The sequence below is a fragment of the Pleurodeles waltl genome, chromosome 4_2 (genome assembly GCF_031143425.1).
Source record: "Pleurodeles waltl isolate 20211129_DDA chromosome 4_2, aPleWal1.hap1.20221129, whole genome shotgun sequence".
NCBI lineage: Eukaryota > Metazoa > Chordata > Amphibia > Caudata > Salamandridae > Pleurodeles > Pleurodeles waltl.
In genome coordinates, this window is record NC_090443.1 from 13,801,842 (window position 1) to 13,816,785 (window position 14,944).

General features: G+C 43.6%; 1 protein-coding gene across 12 annotated transcripts in view; it reads right to left on the minus strand.

Moving 5' to 3' along the window:
• The window catches only part of CACNA1A (calcium voltage-gated channel subunit alpha1 A), a 1,156,221-nt gene that overhangs the window by 24,147 nt on the left and 1,117,130 nt on the right, over positions 1–14,944 (minus strand). For all 12 annotated transcript variants that reach the window (XM_069230415.1, XM_069230416.1, XM_069230412.1 and 9 more), the window contains one exon: positions 5,485–5,680. In XM_069230415.1, coding sequence (XP_069086516.1) covers positions 5,485–5,680 — 196 coding nt within the window. The remainder of the gene's footprint in view (positions 1–5,484; positions 5,681–14,944) is intronic.

A 14,944-nucleotide genomic window follows, 5' to 3' on the forward strand; every position in this document is an offset into this window, starting at 1 on the left:
TTGTGTGATAGAAATTTTGGTTGTAATTAAATATGTAGTAATGTTGCGGTCAGGGGCGCAATCAGACCCAAACTTCGGGAGGGAGTTGGGGGCTAGTCCTTCAAGCCACAGTGGTATCACCTAACTCCTGCTTAATTCAAAAAAATTTAAATAAATGATATGTTGGCATTCAAAATGTTTCTTTGGAGATTGGTGCCTGTAACCTCCAATACCAGATGTGGACTCACTCATTGACAAGGTGACAGTCAGACCTCTAGTGATAAAAGGTAGCAAAAGAAATGAGTGGAAAGTAAAGTTTATCTTAGCATCCATGTAGTGTGGCTAATTCACAGGTCACTCACTCTGCCATCTCACATTTTACACTCTTTGTTTCTTTCCCCTCTGAGTCACATTCTCCTGTTTCTTTCTTCACACTTTCTCCCTTACACATTCTCTCACACTTTATCTCCTGTCACTATTTTCTATCTTGTCTCTCTATCACTCTTTCTCAGAATTTTCGTCCCTCAGCCCCTTACGTCTCATCCTCCCCCACCTTCTCCTCCGGTGTCCCTATCAGAGTAAGACAATGTCAGAGACTAACCTGGATGAGAGGCCTGTGCTACTCCCACAGATTATGAGCTGGTCTCCAGTATCTCAGACCACACACAAACTAAGAATGAACACTGAAAGAGCTGAGCTCTGTCTGTGAACTGCCTCACCACAATCTATGAATCAACACGAACCTTGCTGTGCAGGAGCTCAGCTCTATCTATACAGGGACTTTGTTCTGATTCATTGCAAGAAATCAACTGTCTAAAGATACTCAACAGTATTTCTGTAGGAGCTCTGCTCCATCTGTGCCTGAGTTCTGTGCTATCTATGCAGGAATTCAGCAGTATGTAAGAAGGGACTCGTCTGTACAATACAATACAAAGCGTCTTTATTTTGGCTAAAAACCATAAAAGGAAGCATGACGACAATAAAATAATAAATACTAAATGACCTAAAACCTGTTTACAACTTAAATGAAATACATTGATTTTAAGTTAAAATTTCTCATCAGTAAAAATGTTCTCTACAACTAAGTAAATAACCTCTACAACAAAACTGGCTTCGACAACTGAACTTCGACAATTGGATTGGATAGGAGGCACTTGATGTCTGAAAGTAAAGGGCATTTGGAACCATTTCAAAAACTGACAGCTAGTTGCCAGGGCACGATGGAATACAGTCATCTAAGAAGAAAAGCTACTTCATTCTCAAGGTCCAAGCCAATTGTCAATACCGGGAGACTGTGAACGCAAACTTTTCACTTGTGTCACTTATTAAAATCCTGAGCATCTCCTGGTGGTTTTGAGTGCCAAAAAGCTTGCACAAGGGAACAATACACTTTCTCTGGGGCATCAAATATTTAGGGCAAAAGAAAACAAAATGTGCCATGGTCTCATTTTCTTGTGAGCATTATGTGCAAATGCTGCTCTCTTGACCACCATTTTTCCATTCAACAGTGACGGAATTTAACAGAAGAATACCCAGCCTGAATTTTATATACAGCAGTTTAGCCTGAGTTGGATATATCCTATCCAGATATCGCTCAAACATGGGAGATAACTTATGGTCTTAAAATTGCTCTGTTCTACTGCCCACTGTCTGATCACACCAAATGTGGGACAATACACCTTTCCAATATAATTTCTTTATGCGCTGCAATGCACCTTTAGTTATTTTCTGTTGGGAAGCCCATACCTCCTCTATTTTAATCCACTGAAATAGATTCTTACCATGCTTGAGCCACGGAGTGAAAGCATCTTTATCTACCATGAGTAACTCTCACAGAGCATTCCTATAACAGCTCAAATCCTCAGAGGTCCATAATCGTACCGAATACAATAACGGCTTTAGTGATATTATAAAATTTGATTGAGAGCCAAATCAAATCTGAGGGGTATAAGTGGGGTGCTTTTGAGTAAGCTTATCAATGATCTAATACATGTATTTTCAATCAGGGTTAGCCTCTGACAATTGTAATACCCCCAGAGCTCAGCACCATATGTTGCCGCTTTCACTGCTGCGGCCTTGTAAACCTTAGGGGCAGGTGAAAGTGCCTCCCCCCATGGAAGTCCTGCATTTCCTCCCATTTGCCACTGTCTGCTGCTGGAGGATAGTAATACTTTCCTCAATTTGAGGGGCTCATTTTTGGTTGTCCACCAACCTTATCCACAGAGTCAAACTGCCTAACCTGTTAAATGGAAACTCCCCCTATGGCCATTTCCCCCCCTAAATGATAAAGGTGGCTCCATGTTGGAGCCACTGGTATTTGGGCAGGGATCAGCAGGCAGAGGGAGGTGGTGTCCAAAGGAAATTCTTGTAGGTGGGTGCGAAAATTCAGATTTTTGGCAGGAGCCAGTAAGCGGGCTGAGAAGACTAGAAAACCCCAACCCCGCCTAAGGCAAACCCAACAAGGGCAACTAGCATTCAAACTAGGGGCATTCAGCATTCAGAGTCACATTTTCTGGCTGCTGGAAAACTGCTGCCTCCTTGACCCCTTTTGCTCATCTTCCACTTCCCTGCTTGGATCCTTGGTCAGACAAACACCTCTTTGTTTCACCTGCCTACCCATCTCCTTGGCTAAGTTTTTCTTGTATGAGTGTGTGGTTTGGGGGTTTTCTGCACTGTTTTGTCATGTCTCTGGGTAAACATGCTGGCATGAAACCCTATATGGTCACATGTATTCCAGATTCATCTTTAATTATTTCCCTGAGGAAGGATAGTGGAGCACAGGTGTGCAGATAGGCTGGATTTCGGCCCAAAGGGATTACATCTTTGCTGCCCACAGGTGCTTCTTTAACACTGAGGTGAATTGTCAGATGGTACTAATGCCAGGGGACTAAGATATGGCCTGGATATGCAGCTCCATCTTCCAAAGGATGCCAGGAGGATCCAATCTTAGCTTTACGTGGTGTGGTTTGGGGTCCAAATTAGTGGATGGCCTATGGGTCTCCCCTGGTATGGGGGAATGGCTGTGATTAACTTGTTAAGTATTAGGTAGGAGTGCTAGTGGGAATCCAGGGGGTCCAAGTCACTTTTTCATGGGGATAGTGCTTGAAAGACCAGCCTGGTGGTCAACCACGATTTTGACAAATTTCAGACACACAATTCTATGTCTAGCCTTGTATTAATATGGATTTTCAATGTATGAAATATAAATATTTTACAACGTATCAGTATCAAGACATTTTGATTGTGTGTCTTTTTTGAGAAATGAATATGGCCTAAGAATGTTTAATTTTCAAAAACAGATTTAGTGGTTTTAAACTATTCCTGTGCTTTTATGATGGGGTTGGTTCAATGTACTACCCCGGATGTCATACCGACTCAATGACAGTGGGTCCCTCACCTGTGTAAAATGTGAACTCTTGGCTCTGGTTGCAAGCTTGAGCTTTTAAAATCCACTCTTCAGGCAGACGTTGAAAAGAGTGGAGGCCTATACTTGCCAGTCTGAAGTTGGCATGAGGTAACAAAAGGCAGAGTCGGATGTAGTTAATTGCAAAAGAGGGGCATCTCAAGAACAGCAAAGGCAGAGGTTGTGTACTCAAGGTGTGTTTCAATTGACCCTTTTGAAATGTGTGTGTCATGGATTGTTGAAACCCTTTTCTCCGTGTTTTCCAACCACTAACTACCACTTGCAGAGATGATAAAGAGGACCAATAGGAACAAAGGCAGAGCAGTTTGGAGCACACCATGCTGCTGTGACAGAAAGCTTTGGTAGGCACATTGCCAGACGCTGTCCAAACACACTGCCATGCTGATCCGCTTATCCGTCTATCATATGTTCAGCTATAAAATAGACATGAAAAGAAAGAGGCACAACTTGTGTTTTGTGAAGTAGACCAGTGGTTCCCAACCTGTGGTCCAGGGACCCCTGGGGGTCCGCGAAGCCTTCTCAGGGGGTCTGCGAGAGCCTAGAAAATTAAAAAATATTAACAAATATTGACATATTAGGTCCCCAGCTTCTAGTAATGACTCAGGCGGGGGTCCCCGGATTCCCATGATGATTCAGTGGGGGTCCCTGGGTTCCATTAATGTTAAAGTGGGGGTCCACAGAAGTCAAAAGGTTGGGAACCACTGAAGTAGACTGTAAGAGCTCAGCACTCTGCAGCCCTGGGTGTGTACAGGTGGAATGCTGCACTTTGTGTGTCTCTCTGCTGTAGTACATATTTCCTACCCTATCTAAGTTGGGCTCAGATCACTCATAAGCGAGAGGGTCCCGGTGACAGGCTGCTCTCTGCCACTCCCTTTGTATGGCTGTTAGACAAACTGTGTGACTGTTAAAATAACTCTATGGCATGATGTTATTGTGAAGCCATCACACTGATACCAATACTGCCTGAAAGCCTAACAGCCATCATCAACGCTTGGGTCTTAGCTGGCCTCCCTTCTGGGACATAACAGGCAGGCAGGTATATGTTACTCAGCGGATCTCGGGACAGTATTTCTTAACGGATGGGCACACAGGAGTGTCATCTTTGTTTTTCGGGTAGTGAATACCTTCCTGTGACTATCTTTTAAAAAATCCTGCCACCACCAATAATTACTGGTGCCACCCAGCATCAGCCACAGAAACTAACTGCTGCCCAGACCCTTAGTTGCTTTGCACATTCTTATATTTTATAATTTTCATACACTTGGACTTTATAGACCAAAACCACAAGCACTACTTCAAGAATGCAAGATGCTGTTGGTAACACATTTTAGACTACCTGACGGACAATGAATCATTACTGCAAAGCCATTTAAAACATGGAAAAAACTCTTCATCCATTTCTTGCCTTTATAAAGCCCTTGCTATTCCCTAATCATGGGTTGTAAATAATATATTAATGCAATTATACATTTATGACTAAATCTGTCATTTTACCCTTCTTTGCTAGAAAGGACTGAGGCGTACAGTCAGGTTGCCAAGAGGGCAGAGATCGTCTTTCAAGTGAAGAAGCTGCTTTAGCCATAACAGTGTTAATGGTCTCTCTGTTAAAACAATGAGGAGCGCTCAGGGCAGCAAGAGCCCCACCATGGAGTCTGTGAATCAACATCTCTTGATTCACTGGTGACCTCCACCTCCTTCTTTAAAGACACTGTGCAGCGGCACCAGATGCTGAACGTATCTCTCCTAAGGAAAGAAAAGGTTTGTCTAAATGCATTCCTCGAGCAAGGCTCTGTCCAGGATCTCCCCTCTGATAAGACCCACGAAGCTGCAGTCCCGGCTAGGGCACACAATGGGGAAGAATGGAGGGAAGGGGCTCTGAACCTTTTAGCCCAATGGGCGTTGCACACTGGTCGCTGAAATGACTGCGGGGTAACTGCATGCAAGGTAATGGCATGCGTGGTTCATTCATACAACCGTGCCAGTTGCCTGGCTCAGTTTGCCGAGGACTTTCAACGTAGTTTGCCCCGCCTCTCCCGCCACCCTGGCTACATGCTTAATCCTTGCTTAAAAGTGCCTTTTACCTGTATCCACATCTGTGTATCGACTGAGCGACCGTTCTGACGTCCGATGGCTGCGCTCGCGCCGTCGCTGGTGGTGCCGCTGGCTCTCCTCAGGGATGACACGCTCCAGAGAGTAGTCGTCCAATCTGATGCCTTTGGAGCGCGAGTGTCCCAGCATGGAAGCTGAGCGCTTCATTGGGCCGCCATCTGTTATAGTCTGTAAGGAAAACAGAGAGATGAGCCAGATGCTTCAAATGTGGATGGCGTGAAATATTCAAGGATGGTATTGAACAGCACTGGACAGATGATTCTAGGCAGTGGTGACTGCGTATAAAGAGCAATGGGGAACGTGGATAGAGATCACTGGTGAGCACAAATAAGGAACACTGGGGAACGCAGAGGAAGAATCACTGATGTATGACATCGTACAATGATATATGGAGGGCAGTGGAGAGAGGAAATGCTTCCTCATCTGAGTAATGCTCCATTCTCCTAGAGAGCTGAACTGAGGTCGAACAAAATGCAAAACAGTCTATAGATGAAACATACATTAATTGTTTTTTGTTATGAAATATATTGTGCAAAACACAAGGGGAGCTAGATAATGTGTGCATGTGGCCCTTTTGTAGTAATGGTGACCTTACACTTTATATAGAAGAGCCTGTTGTGCTTTGTTCAGAAGTTTGGAACCATTTCATGAAAACTGTCAAAAAAGTATTTAACTTTAGATCAGTCTTTAAAGTTTCATGCATACTGGTCGAAAGAGTGAAAAAGTTATAGGATGGTATCTGAAACGAATTTGTCTTACAGTTTAATTCCCCAGGGGGAGCTATGACAGCATATAACAAAATCAGAATGGCATACAACCAGCAACCGCTGGGTTCAGTGAGATTTTTCATTCGGTCGAAATCTATTCAGCAAGTTGATATATTTACCCAAACCCGTTACCTTCTGCAGTGTTCCTTCTGATGGATCTGAGAGCTCCCATGGATTCCCCAAGTGAACACTGCACCATACAAGACATTGGACCTAGATTTGTTTCAGTCCGTTCCTGGTTACAAGCGCTAAGAGGCACCCAATAACGTCATCATACGACGGATACGAAGTTACGCAGCGACGCCCTCATTATATATAAGGTGTATGAGCGCTGTGTCATCAGTTCCATCCAGAATTTTCCGAAAACCCACAGAGATATTGTGTATCGGAGGACCAAAAATAAAAAAAAAAACACAAAGGGGAGAACTTGCAATATAGAAGAGAAGAGACAGGCATCTGTGGGAGCTCTCATATCCTTTATAAATAACTTTACAAGTGCCTAGAGTGCTTATTTTCGTCAGAAACAATAGCGTAATGTTTAGTAAAGGAATAAACCACCAATCGTGTTGCTGCATCACCTTTATCTATAACAGCACTCCCCTCAAAATAGTGGAAGTACCCGCAGTGCCCCTGAGGAATGAGGTCTGAAACCGGATGGTGTTGGTTTAATTGCTACTACATGGCGCTAAGCCACTATCAAAGATATCAACTTAGAGTATGGTTCCTGATTGCTCTCCTTCATTGCGAAACATAGAAAACCTCAAATTGTCAGCCATTGTAAAATTTTCCTGTGATGTCTGTGAATGTAATGCCTTAAAGCCCTAATAGGATCAAGACAAAGCTCATCTTTCTCCTTTGTAGGATAAGGCGATGGAAAGTAAAAGGGAGAGAAACCAATTGAGTCATATGAAATTAAGAAACTATAAAAGGTTATCTTTGAGAAATGATTCTTTTGTACTCCATAAAGAAGGGAGGAGTTGACAGAGCCTGAAGGTCACCTACCCATCTGGCTACCATCACAGTTTGCAGGATAGCAAGCTTCAAAGTGAAAAAGTAAAAAAAATCATATATCATTCTGTATTCCGAAATGTGGTTTTGTATTTTTTCCCGGTAAAAGCCCAGTAAAACCTTTGGATTATTGCACATTTACACATATTCTAAATGCACCGCCATTTAGCTTTCCCTGTTGTACATTGCACATTTTAGTGCAAAAGTCCTAATAAGAGTAGTGTTGTTTTGAAGTTGGCACACCAAAGTTAGAATTGCTGAATTAGTAAAGTCAACAATTTTCCTCAAGAAAACTGTATCTAACTGTTAAAGTCTCCTCACTTAAGCCTGGCGAGTGCCCATGAACGCCTAGCTGTAGTTTTTCTTCATCATATGTAAATTGTAATTGTATTTTTATAGTGCTTGTTACCCCTGACAAGGTGTCGAAGCGCTTTTCGGCAAGTAGCACACTACTCTGGGACCAGGGGCGGCTCCTCTGCAATGGCGGAGGAGAGTCTCAGCCCTGGCTAAGAGCCAGCAGCAGAAAAATAAAACAATACTTAATTATTGTTTTATTTTTCTGCTGCTGGCTCAGCCAGCAGGTGGAGGGAGGGGCAGGGGTCGTCCATGGGAGAGGGAAGGAGGGGGCGGAGGAGTGGGGTGCACTAAGTGCGCATGTGTGTTTGGCCGGCCGTCTTAGGCTGGCCAAACACACATGCACACTTAGGTTTCTCCAACCCAGCTGTGTTGACTAGCTGGGCTGGAGAAACTGCACAGACTACAGGGCTGTGTCTGAGAGACAGTCCAAGCCCCTCTGACCAATCCTAATGCTGCTTTCATACTAGGTTTAGCCAGAGAGCAGTGCCAGGATTGCTGGGGAGCCTGTGCTGGTGTCCCAGTGAATACTGGACTGAGTAGGCTAAAGGAGAAATAGAGGAAGGAAGAGTCTAGAAAGTGTTATTTGGGAGAATCAAAAAAGTAAGATGAGGATTGGAATGAGTAAGAGAAGAGACGGGGGAGTGAAGAGTCTCTAGAAATGGATTAGGGAGATCATAGTAGTAAAATGAGTTTTGGGATAAGTCAAAGGAGGGATACATGAGGGAAGAATATGGAAAGGGTTGATTGGGAGATCTTAGTAGTAAAATGAGGTTTGGGTGATCCATGAAGGAATAGAGGAGGGAAGAGTCTAGAAAGGGTCTTAAAGGAGATCACAGTAGTAGAATGAGGTTTGCGATGAGTCACAGAGCAGAGGATATATTGAGAGAGTTATGGGAGAGACATAGAGCAGTGCATTGTAGAGAGTCATTTTTTCTACAGTAGAAGTCAAGTGATATATAGGTACATAAGTACATGGACAGTGTAATCACATATAAAGAAGAGAATATATCAAGATTTAAAGTAGTATTGTATAAACTCAGACTTTCAAATGTTGCTGTACTGTAAGCTAATATTTTGTGAATTTTTATAAAGTAATCATTTTTTATTTATTATTTTTAATTTATTTTTGCCTTAATATTTAACTAATGAAGTACCTGCACATAAAATAGTTAAGATACTATTTACATATTGTTATAGATAAATAAAACAGAGACCCATAACCATCTATTCAAAAAACATTTGAAAACAATGCAGTGACGTATATATACATGTTAAGCTAGATATATATATACACACACACCCAAAAACATACCTCAAAACCCCATTGTTAAGTGTAAGCACTGCAAATTAAACCTAAGAATCCTAATTACGTGGTGTAAGAATGAAAGTAATGGGCCTGAGATGGGCGTGGTCAGAACATGTCGAGAGACAGCGCATGCGTGCTGCCTAGGCTTGAACTGACAAGACACCAAAATGGAACCAGATGCCGGTACTGTGCAGCCAGCAGGCGGAAGTGCTTTCATCTCACGAGCCAGTGAGACCGGATGTGACCAGTAAGGACCCACTGGGCACATGTACTTCTGAACTGGCCTCCGGCACTGACTAGTGCAAGTAAAACAGACCAGAAGTGCACTTATACATGCAGTCCAATCACCCCATGCAATATTATTAATGCAAGGATCTTAATTCCCCTTCATCGTGTAATCCCGAAAAACAATTTAGAATAAAAACATATGTTTGCACGTTCTAAGCGACAAGTTGTGAAATTGTATCAAAGCAAATTTTAATTCTTTCTCTTGTAGTGAGTCATCCAAATCCTGCCTCCTTTGTATTTTTATTCAAAATAAGCATTTCTGATTTATATATCAATATTTCAAATATAGCTTTAAAAGTGATATTACACTGTTTTCCGACAGCAGTACCAATGGCATTTTGAAAAGCAACTTTTGATCTGGGCCAAACAAATAAGCCGGGATGGTAACTGGATGACCTTTGACTGTGCCTGTATTAACTAATCTCTAATCCAACTGCAAAGCAAATCAAAGAATAACATCACCTTTAAATAGATGTAAGAAGTAGACTTTACACCAAGATTCAGAAGCTGATCACTTACTACAACAAATCTGTCGGGTACAAGGTCGAATGATAACAAGTAAAATACCCACCAATTCCACATTAAAATTGAACTTGGATGATATTAATCTTTCAAGAGCCATTCACGAAGGTTCATGAATTTGAAGTTTGAATGAAACAGCGAATTGTTGTGGAATAAGAGATCCTCCCTGCATGGAAAGCACCACAATGTATTCTGAGCTAGTTGTAAGAATTTTGCATATCATGGTCACCTAGATCAGTCCACGACTAAAAAACACAAAATTGGCTTTATGCAATTCGATTTTTCAAAGGACTGCCCGAATCACTGGTACCGATTTAAAGGTGTTGTGTAGGGAATAATTTGATGGAACTGTGACTGTATCTCCTACTGACTGAGATGAAATGATCTTTGGGTAAAACTCACAACACTTTCAGTTGAAAACTGTTGCCAACAGATTCACATCAGGCACTCCCAAACGACCAAACACCTGATCTGCTTGTTGATAACAAATTTTATTGTTCAGGATTCGTTTATTGATGATGAATCTCCCACTTATCGATGATGAAAGAAGGGGACTTAAGAAGTCAGCCACCTGATCCTCATTTCTTGCTAGATAAACTGCAAAGTGCCTGTCAAGGGCCCAGTTCTGAATAGGTTTAGCTTCTTGACCAAGAGGAAGGGAGCACGCACTTCCATATTTGTTCCCCACTCAAGTATTGTTGGTCAAGATCTGCTATTGCTTAGAGTTGGGAAGACAATCCTGAGAGCCAATCGAATTGTTCTCAACTCCAACACTTTAAATGCATTTAAATGCAACCTTGATTTCTTCTGGGATGAAAGAGCATTAAAGGTCAGTTTGTATATGTGTGCACCTCAGCCACACAGGGAAGAGTCCATCATCGCCATTGCTTGGGGCTAAGAAGCATGACGTGTCTGAACACTGATTTGATAGTTAGATATCCTCCACTCCAGAGAATGAATGGTGTAACAATCCAAGTGTAGCACACCCTGAATACTGCTGCAGAACTGATTTAATTGGCTTTGTAACGCTCACTGAAGATGACAGATAAATGTCCAGGCACCAGAAACTAGAAACACACGTGATGCCATTAGACCTATTTGTCTTGCAATCATCCTGGTTGCCTGATTTAGACAAGGAAAAAACTGAGTTACCATTTCTGTAAATCCAGAGACATCACCCAGTCTTGAGACTGTGATGCAGCAAAAATATTCAATAGGATCACCATCTTGACCTTTTCCTTTAAAAAAAATTGTTTAAACATGGACGTCCAAGATCAGCCTAACTCCTTCCCCTTTCTCAGAGATGAAGAAATAACTTGAGTAACAACATTGACCCCTCTCATTCCAGGGTGCTGCCTCCACCACTTCTGTACTCAGTTTACAGGGAAAACTCTTTCATCAAGATGCTTGTGCGGGGAAAGAGGAGGGAAGGAAAAGTGGGGGCTGAGGGAAGAGTCCATGCAAAATGTAGGGCATAACCAACCTGAATAAGCTGAAGGACCCATTGATCAATCACATTTTTTTTTTATAGAGCGTGCTACTCACCCGTATGGGTCTCAAGGCGCCTGGGGGGGGGAGAAAAAGGAAGTGGGGGGCTGCCGATTACTGTTCGAAAAGCCATGTCTTGAGGTGTTTTCTGAAAGACAGGAGGTCCTGAGTCTTGTGGAGTTTGGTGGGGAGGGAGTTCCAGGTTTTGGGGGCGAGGTAGTAAAAGGATCTGCCTCCGGTGGTGGCGCGTGGGATGCGGGGGACTGTGGCGAGTGCGAGGTTGGCGGAGCGGAGGTGGCGAGTGGGAGTGTGGAAGTTCACTCTTTCGTTGAGGTAGTCTGGTCTAGTGTTGTGGAGGGATTTGTGTGCATGGATGAGGACTTTGAAGATGAACCTTTTGTCGATAGGAAGCCAGTGAAGGGATCTGAGGTGGGAGGAGATGTGTTCATGGTATGGGAGGTCCAGGATGAGGCGGGCGGCTGCGTTCTGGCTCCTCTGGAGTTTTCGCTTAAGCTTGATTGTGGTGCCAGCGTAGAGGGCGTTTCCGTAGTCTATTCTGCTGCTGATGAGTGCCTGGGTGACGGTCTTTCTGGTCTCTATGGGTATCCATTTGAAGGTTTTTCGCAGCATGCAGAGGGTGTTGAAACAGGAGGAGGTGATGGTGTTGATTTGTTGGGCCATGGAGAGAGAAGAATCTAAGATGATGCTGAGGTTGCGTGCATGGGTGGCGGGTGTTGGGGGTGATCCTAGGGCGGTGGGCCACCAGAAGTCATCCCATATTGTTTTGTTGGGGCCGAAGATGATAATTTTGGTTTTGTTGGAGTTTAGTTTGAGGTGGCTTGCTGTCATCTATTTGGCAGTGTCGAGGAGTCTGGCGTGGAGGTTGGTTTTGGTGGTGGTAGGGTTTTTCCGGTGAGGGAGATGACGAGCTGGGTGTCGTCTGCGTAAGATATGATGGTGATTCCGTGTGGCCGGAGGATGTTGGCGAGCGGAGCCATGTAAATGTTGAAAAGGGTGGGGCTGAGGGAGGACCCTTGGGGAACTCCGCAGATGACCTTGGTGGCTAGGGAGTGGAATGGATGGAGGCGGACTTTCTGGGTCCTTTCGGCGAGGAAGGAGGCGAGCCAGCCCAGTGCCTTGTGTCGAATTCCTGTGTCGTAAAGGTGTGTGCAGAGTGTTTGGTGGCAGACAGTGTCGAAGGCTGCAGAAAGGTCCAGGAGGATGAGTGCGACGGTCCCGCCCTTGTCGACTCTGGTTCTGATGTCGTCAGTACAGGCGATGAGGGCGGTCTCAGTGCTGTGGTTCTTGCGGAATCCAGACTGGGAGGCGTCAAGTGCGTTGTTTTCCTCTAGGAAGTGAGACAGGCGGTTGTTCACTAACTTCTCAGCGAGCTTGGCGGGAAAGGGGAGAAGAGAAATTGGGTGGTAGTTCGTGAGGTCATCAGGGTCTGCTTTGGGCTTTTTCAGGAATGTGGTTACTTCTGCGTGTTTCCAGGAGTCTGGGAAGGTGGCGTCGTCGAAAGAGCTGCTGATTATGGTGCAAAGCTTGGGAGCGATGGTCGTGCTGGCCTTGTTGAAAATACGGTGGGGGCAAGGGTCCGAGGGGGAGCCTGAGTGGATGGAATTAATCGTTTTTTCAGTTTCTTCATTGTTGGTAGGGGCCCAGGTGTGTAGTAGGTTGGGGGGGTGTGTAGTAGGTTGGGGGGGGTGTTAGTTCTTCCCATTTGGAAATGAAGTGAGATAATCTGCAAACAACAGGAGCTTTGTGGTGTAGGACACGACATTCAAACCTGCTGTGCTCTAGATGGAAGTGGAGGTGGAAGCTGGAGGAATCTGAGTCTGCTGACTTCTGGCATAGCCTATGGCCCAAGACTGTCTCAAAGACATATTTTTCTGTTGTTGTTGAAGTCTCTATCTGCTGGTGACTAAAAGGATGGCTAAAGCCTTTAAATTACTTGTACTACCGTTGGAACTGTCCATAAGGTAAAAAAAAACCTCAGCTCTTGAGCAGTAACCTTGCTATGTCTTACTTTTTCCAGCAAGTTCTCAGCTTTGTCTCCAAAAGGCATGAACCATCAAAAAGCAAGTTCAATAGCTGGGCCTGAGCATCCCCAGAAAAGTCTGTTGTTTTGTATCCAAGAGTGGCAATTTAAAGCGATCACAGATGGCATGGACTGTGAAACAGAATCTACAGAGTCCAAACCAGACTGCCTAGTATAATTTGCAGTGTTCATCCCATCTTGGCACAATTTCGCAAACAATATTTTTATGTATTCATCACAGATATGTGGTAACTGCTAAAGCCATTTCCCATAATGCATGGGAATAAGACATCAACAGACTCAATGCCCCATTCACCTTAAGAAATTGACTCTCTGATGCAAACATCTTCCTTGCAAGCAGATCTGATATTTTTGATTCTCTGTCTTGAGGAACTGAATGAACTGTAGGACTACTTAACAGAGGCTCAGCATATCTGAACTACCAAACTCTCAGGTGTTGGTTGGGTAATGAGGCAAGGAGGATCAAATGTGAGGGTTTATACTTCTTAGAATAGTTCAAGGAAACTGCAGAAGTAAACTGAGACTTCTCTCATGCTTGAAATACCTGATCCAAAAGGACCGTACTAGGAAGCACAATTCCTTCGCTGGCCTGATTACCTGGCTATTGTCTATGTAAAAAGAGACCCTTTTGCCTCAACCACGTGAAACAGAATAGACGCCTCATCTGCTTTATGTATCACTGCAGAGAACTACACACAGTCTGCTGACAGGACAGGATTCAAAGGTGGAATATGATTGTCCCCTTCACTGTCAACATCTTCATAATATGGTATACCATGAAGCATGTGAATATGCTCCCAATCAGACCCACATAATTCTTGCACGCGTTGAAAAGGCTGCTTTAAAAAAAAAAAAGAAGAGGTCTGGAAGTTTTGCTGGGGAGAAAAACATCTCAGCTTTTCACTTTGCCTCCTCAAGAATCTGTACTCCTCAAGAATCTGGCAGCACTGAAGTCAAAATCAAAACTGGCATCCAGGGTGGAGGACATGGCATTTTGGTAATGACAAACAGCACTGAAAGCACTTTGTAGACACAAGTATGAGGGAGCGAATCTAAGGCTGACTCCGATAACAGCTCTGGAGGATGGGCAGATGGAACCGTTATTTAGGTTGATGGCTGTGCCCCAGAGTCTGGATCAGCCGATATCTTAACAACCTAAGATGGCGTTTCAACCAACAAAGCCTCACTAAAAGCCTGAATATTAGAACTTTTTCTAAGGAATAATATGGACTGCAGTACTGATTCTTGCTTTGAAGAAGAAGAGGACCCCTTTTTAGATCTTTTGTGCTTGTATTGGGACATGGTTCAAGACACGGACCATCATCTAGATTTAGAACGTGTTGTATTTCTGAAATGAGTCCTTAACTGACCTTACAAAGACCCCATCACTAATTTAGCTCCCATCTCCCTAATAGCCGTAGGGTTCATGGAAAAACAAATATCACACAACCTGGTGTCCTACCATGGACACAGTCATTATAAACATTCTCGGAGTGTATCCCTTACTGACAATGGTTGGCAGCAAGTACAGAAGGCTTAAATTACAGTAGTGTTTGGAGGAGATATCCTCAACAAAAGTCCAATTTTAACAAAAAAAAATTTTTAAAAAGTGGTGAGAAAACTCAGCACTGCTA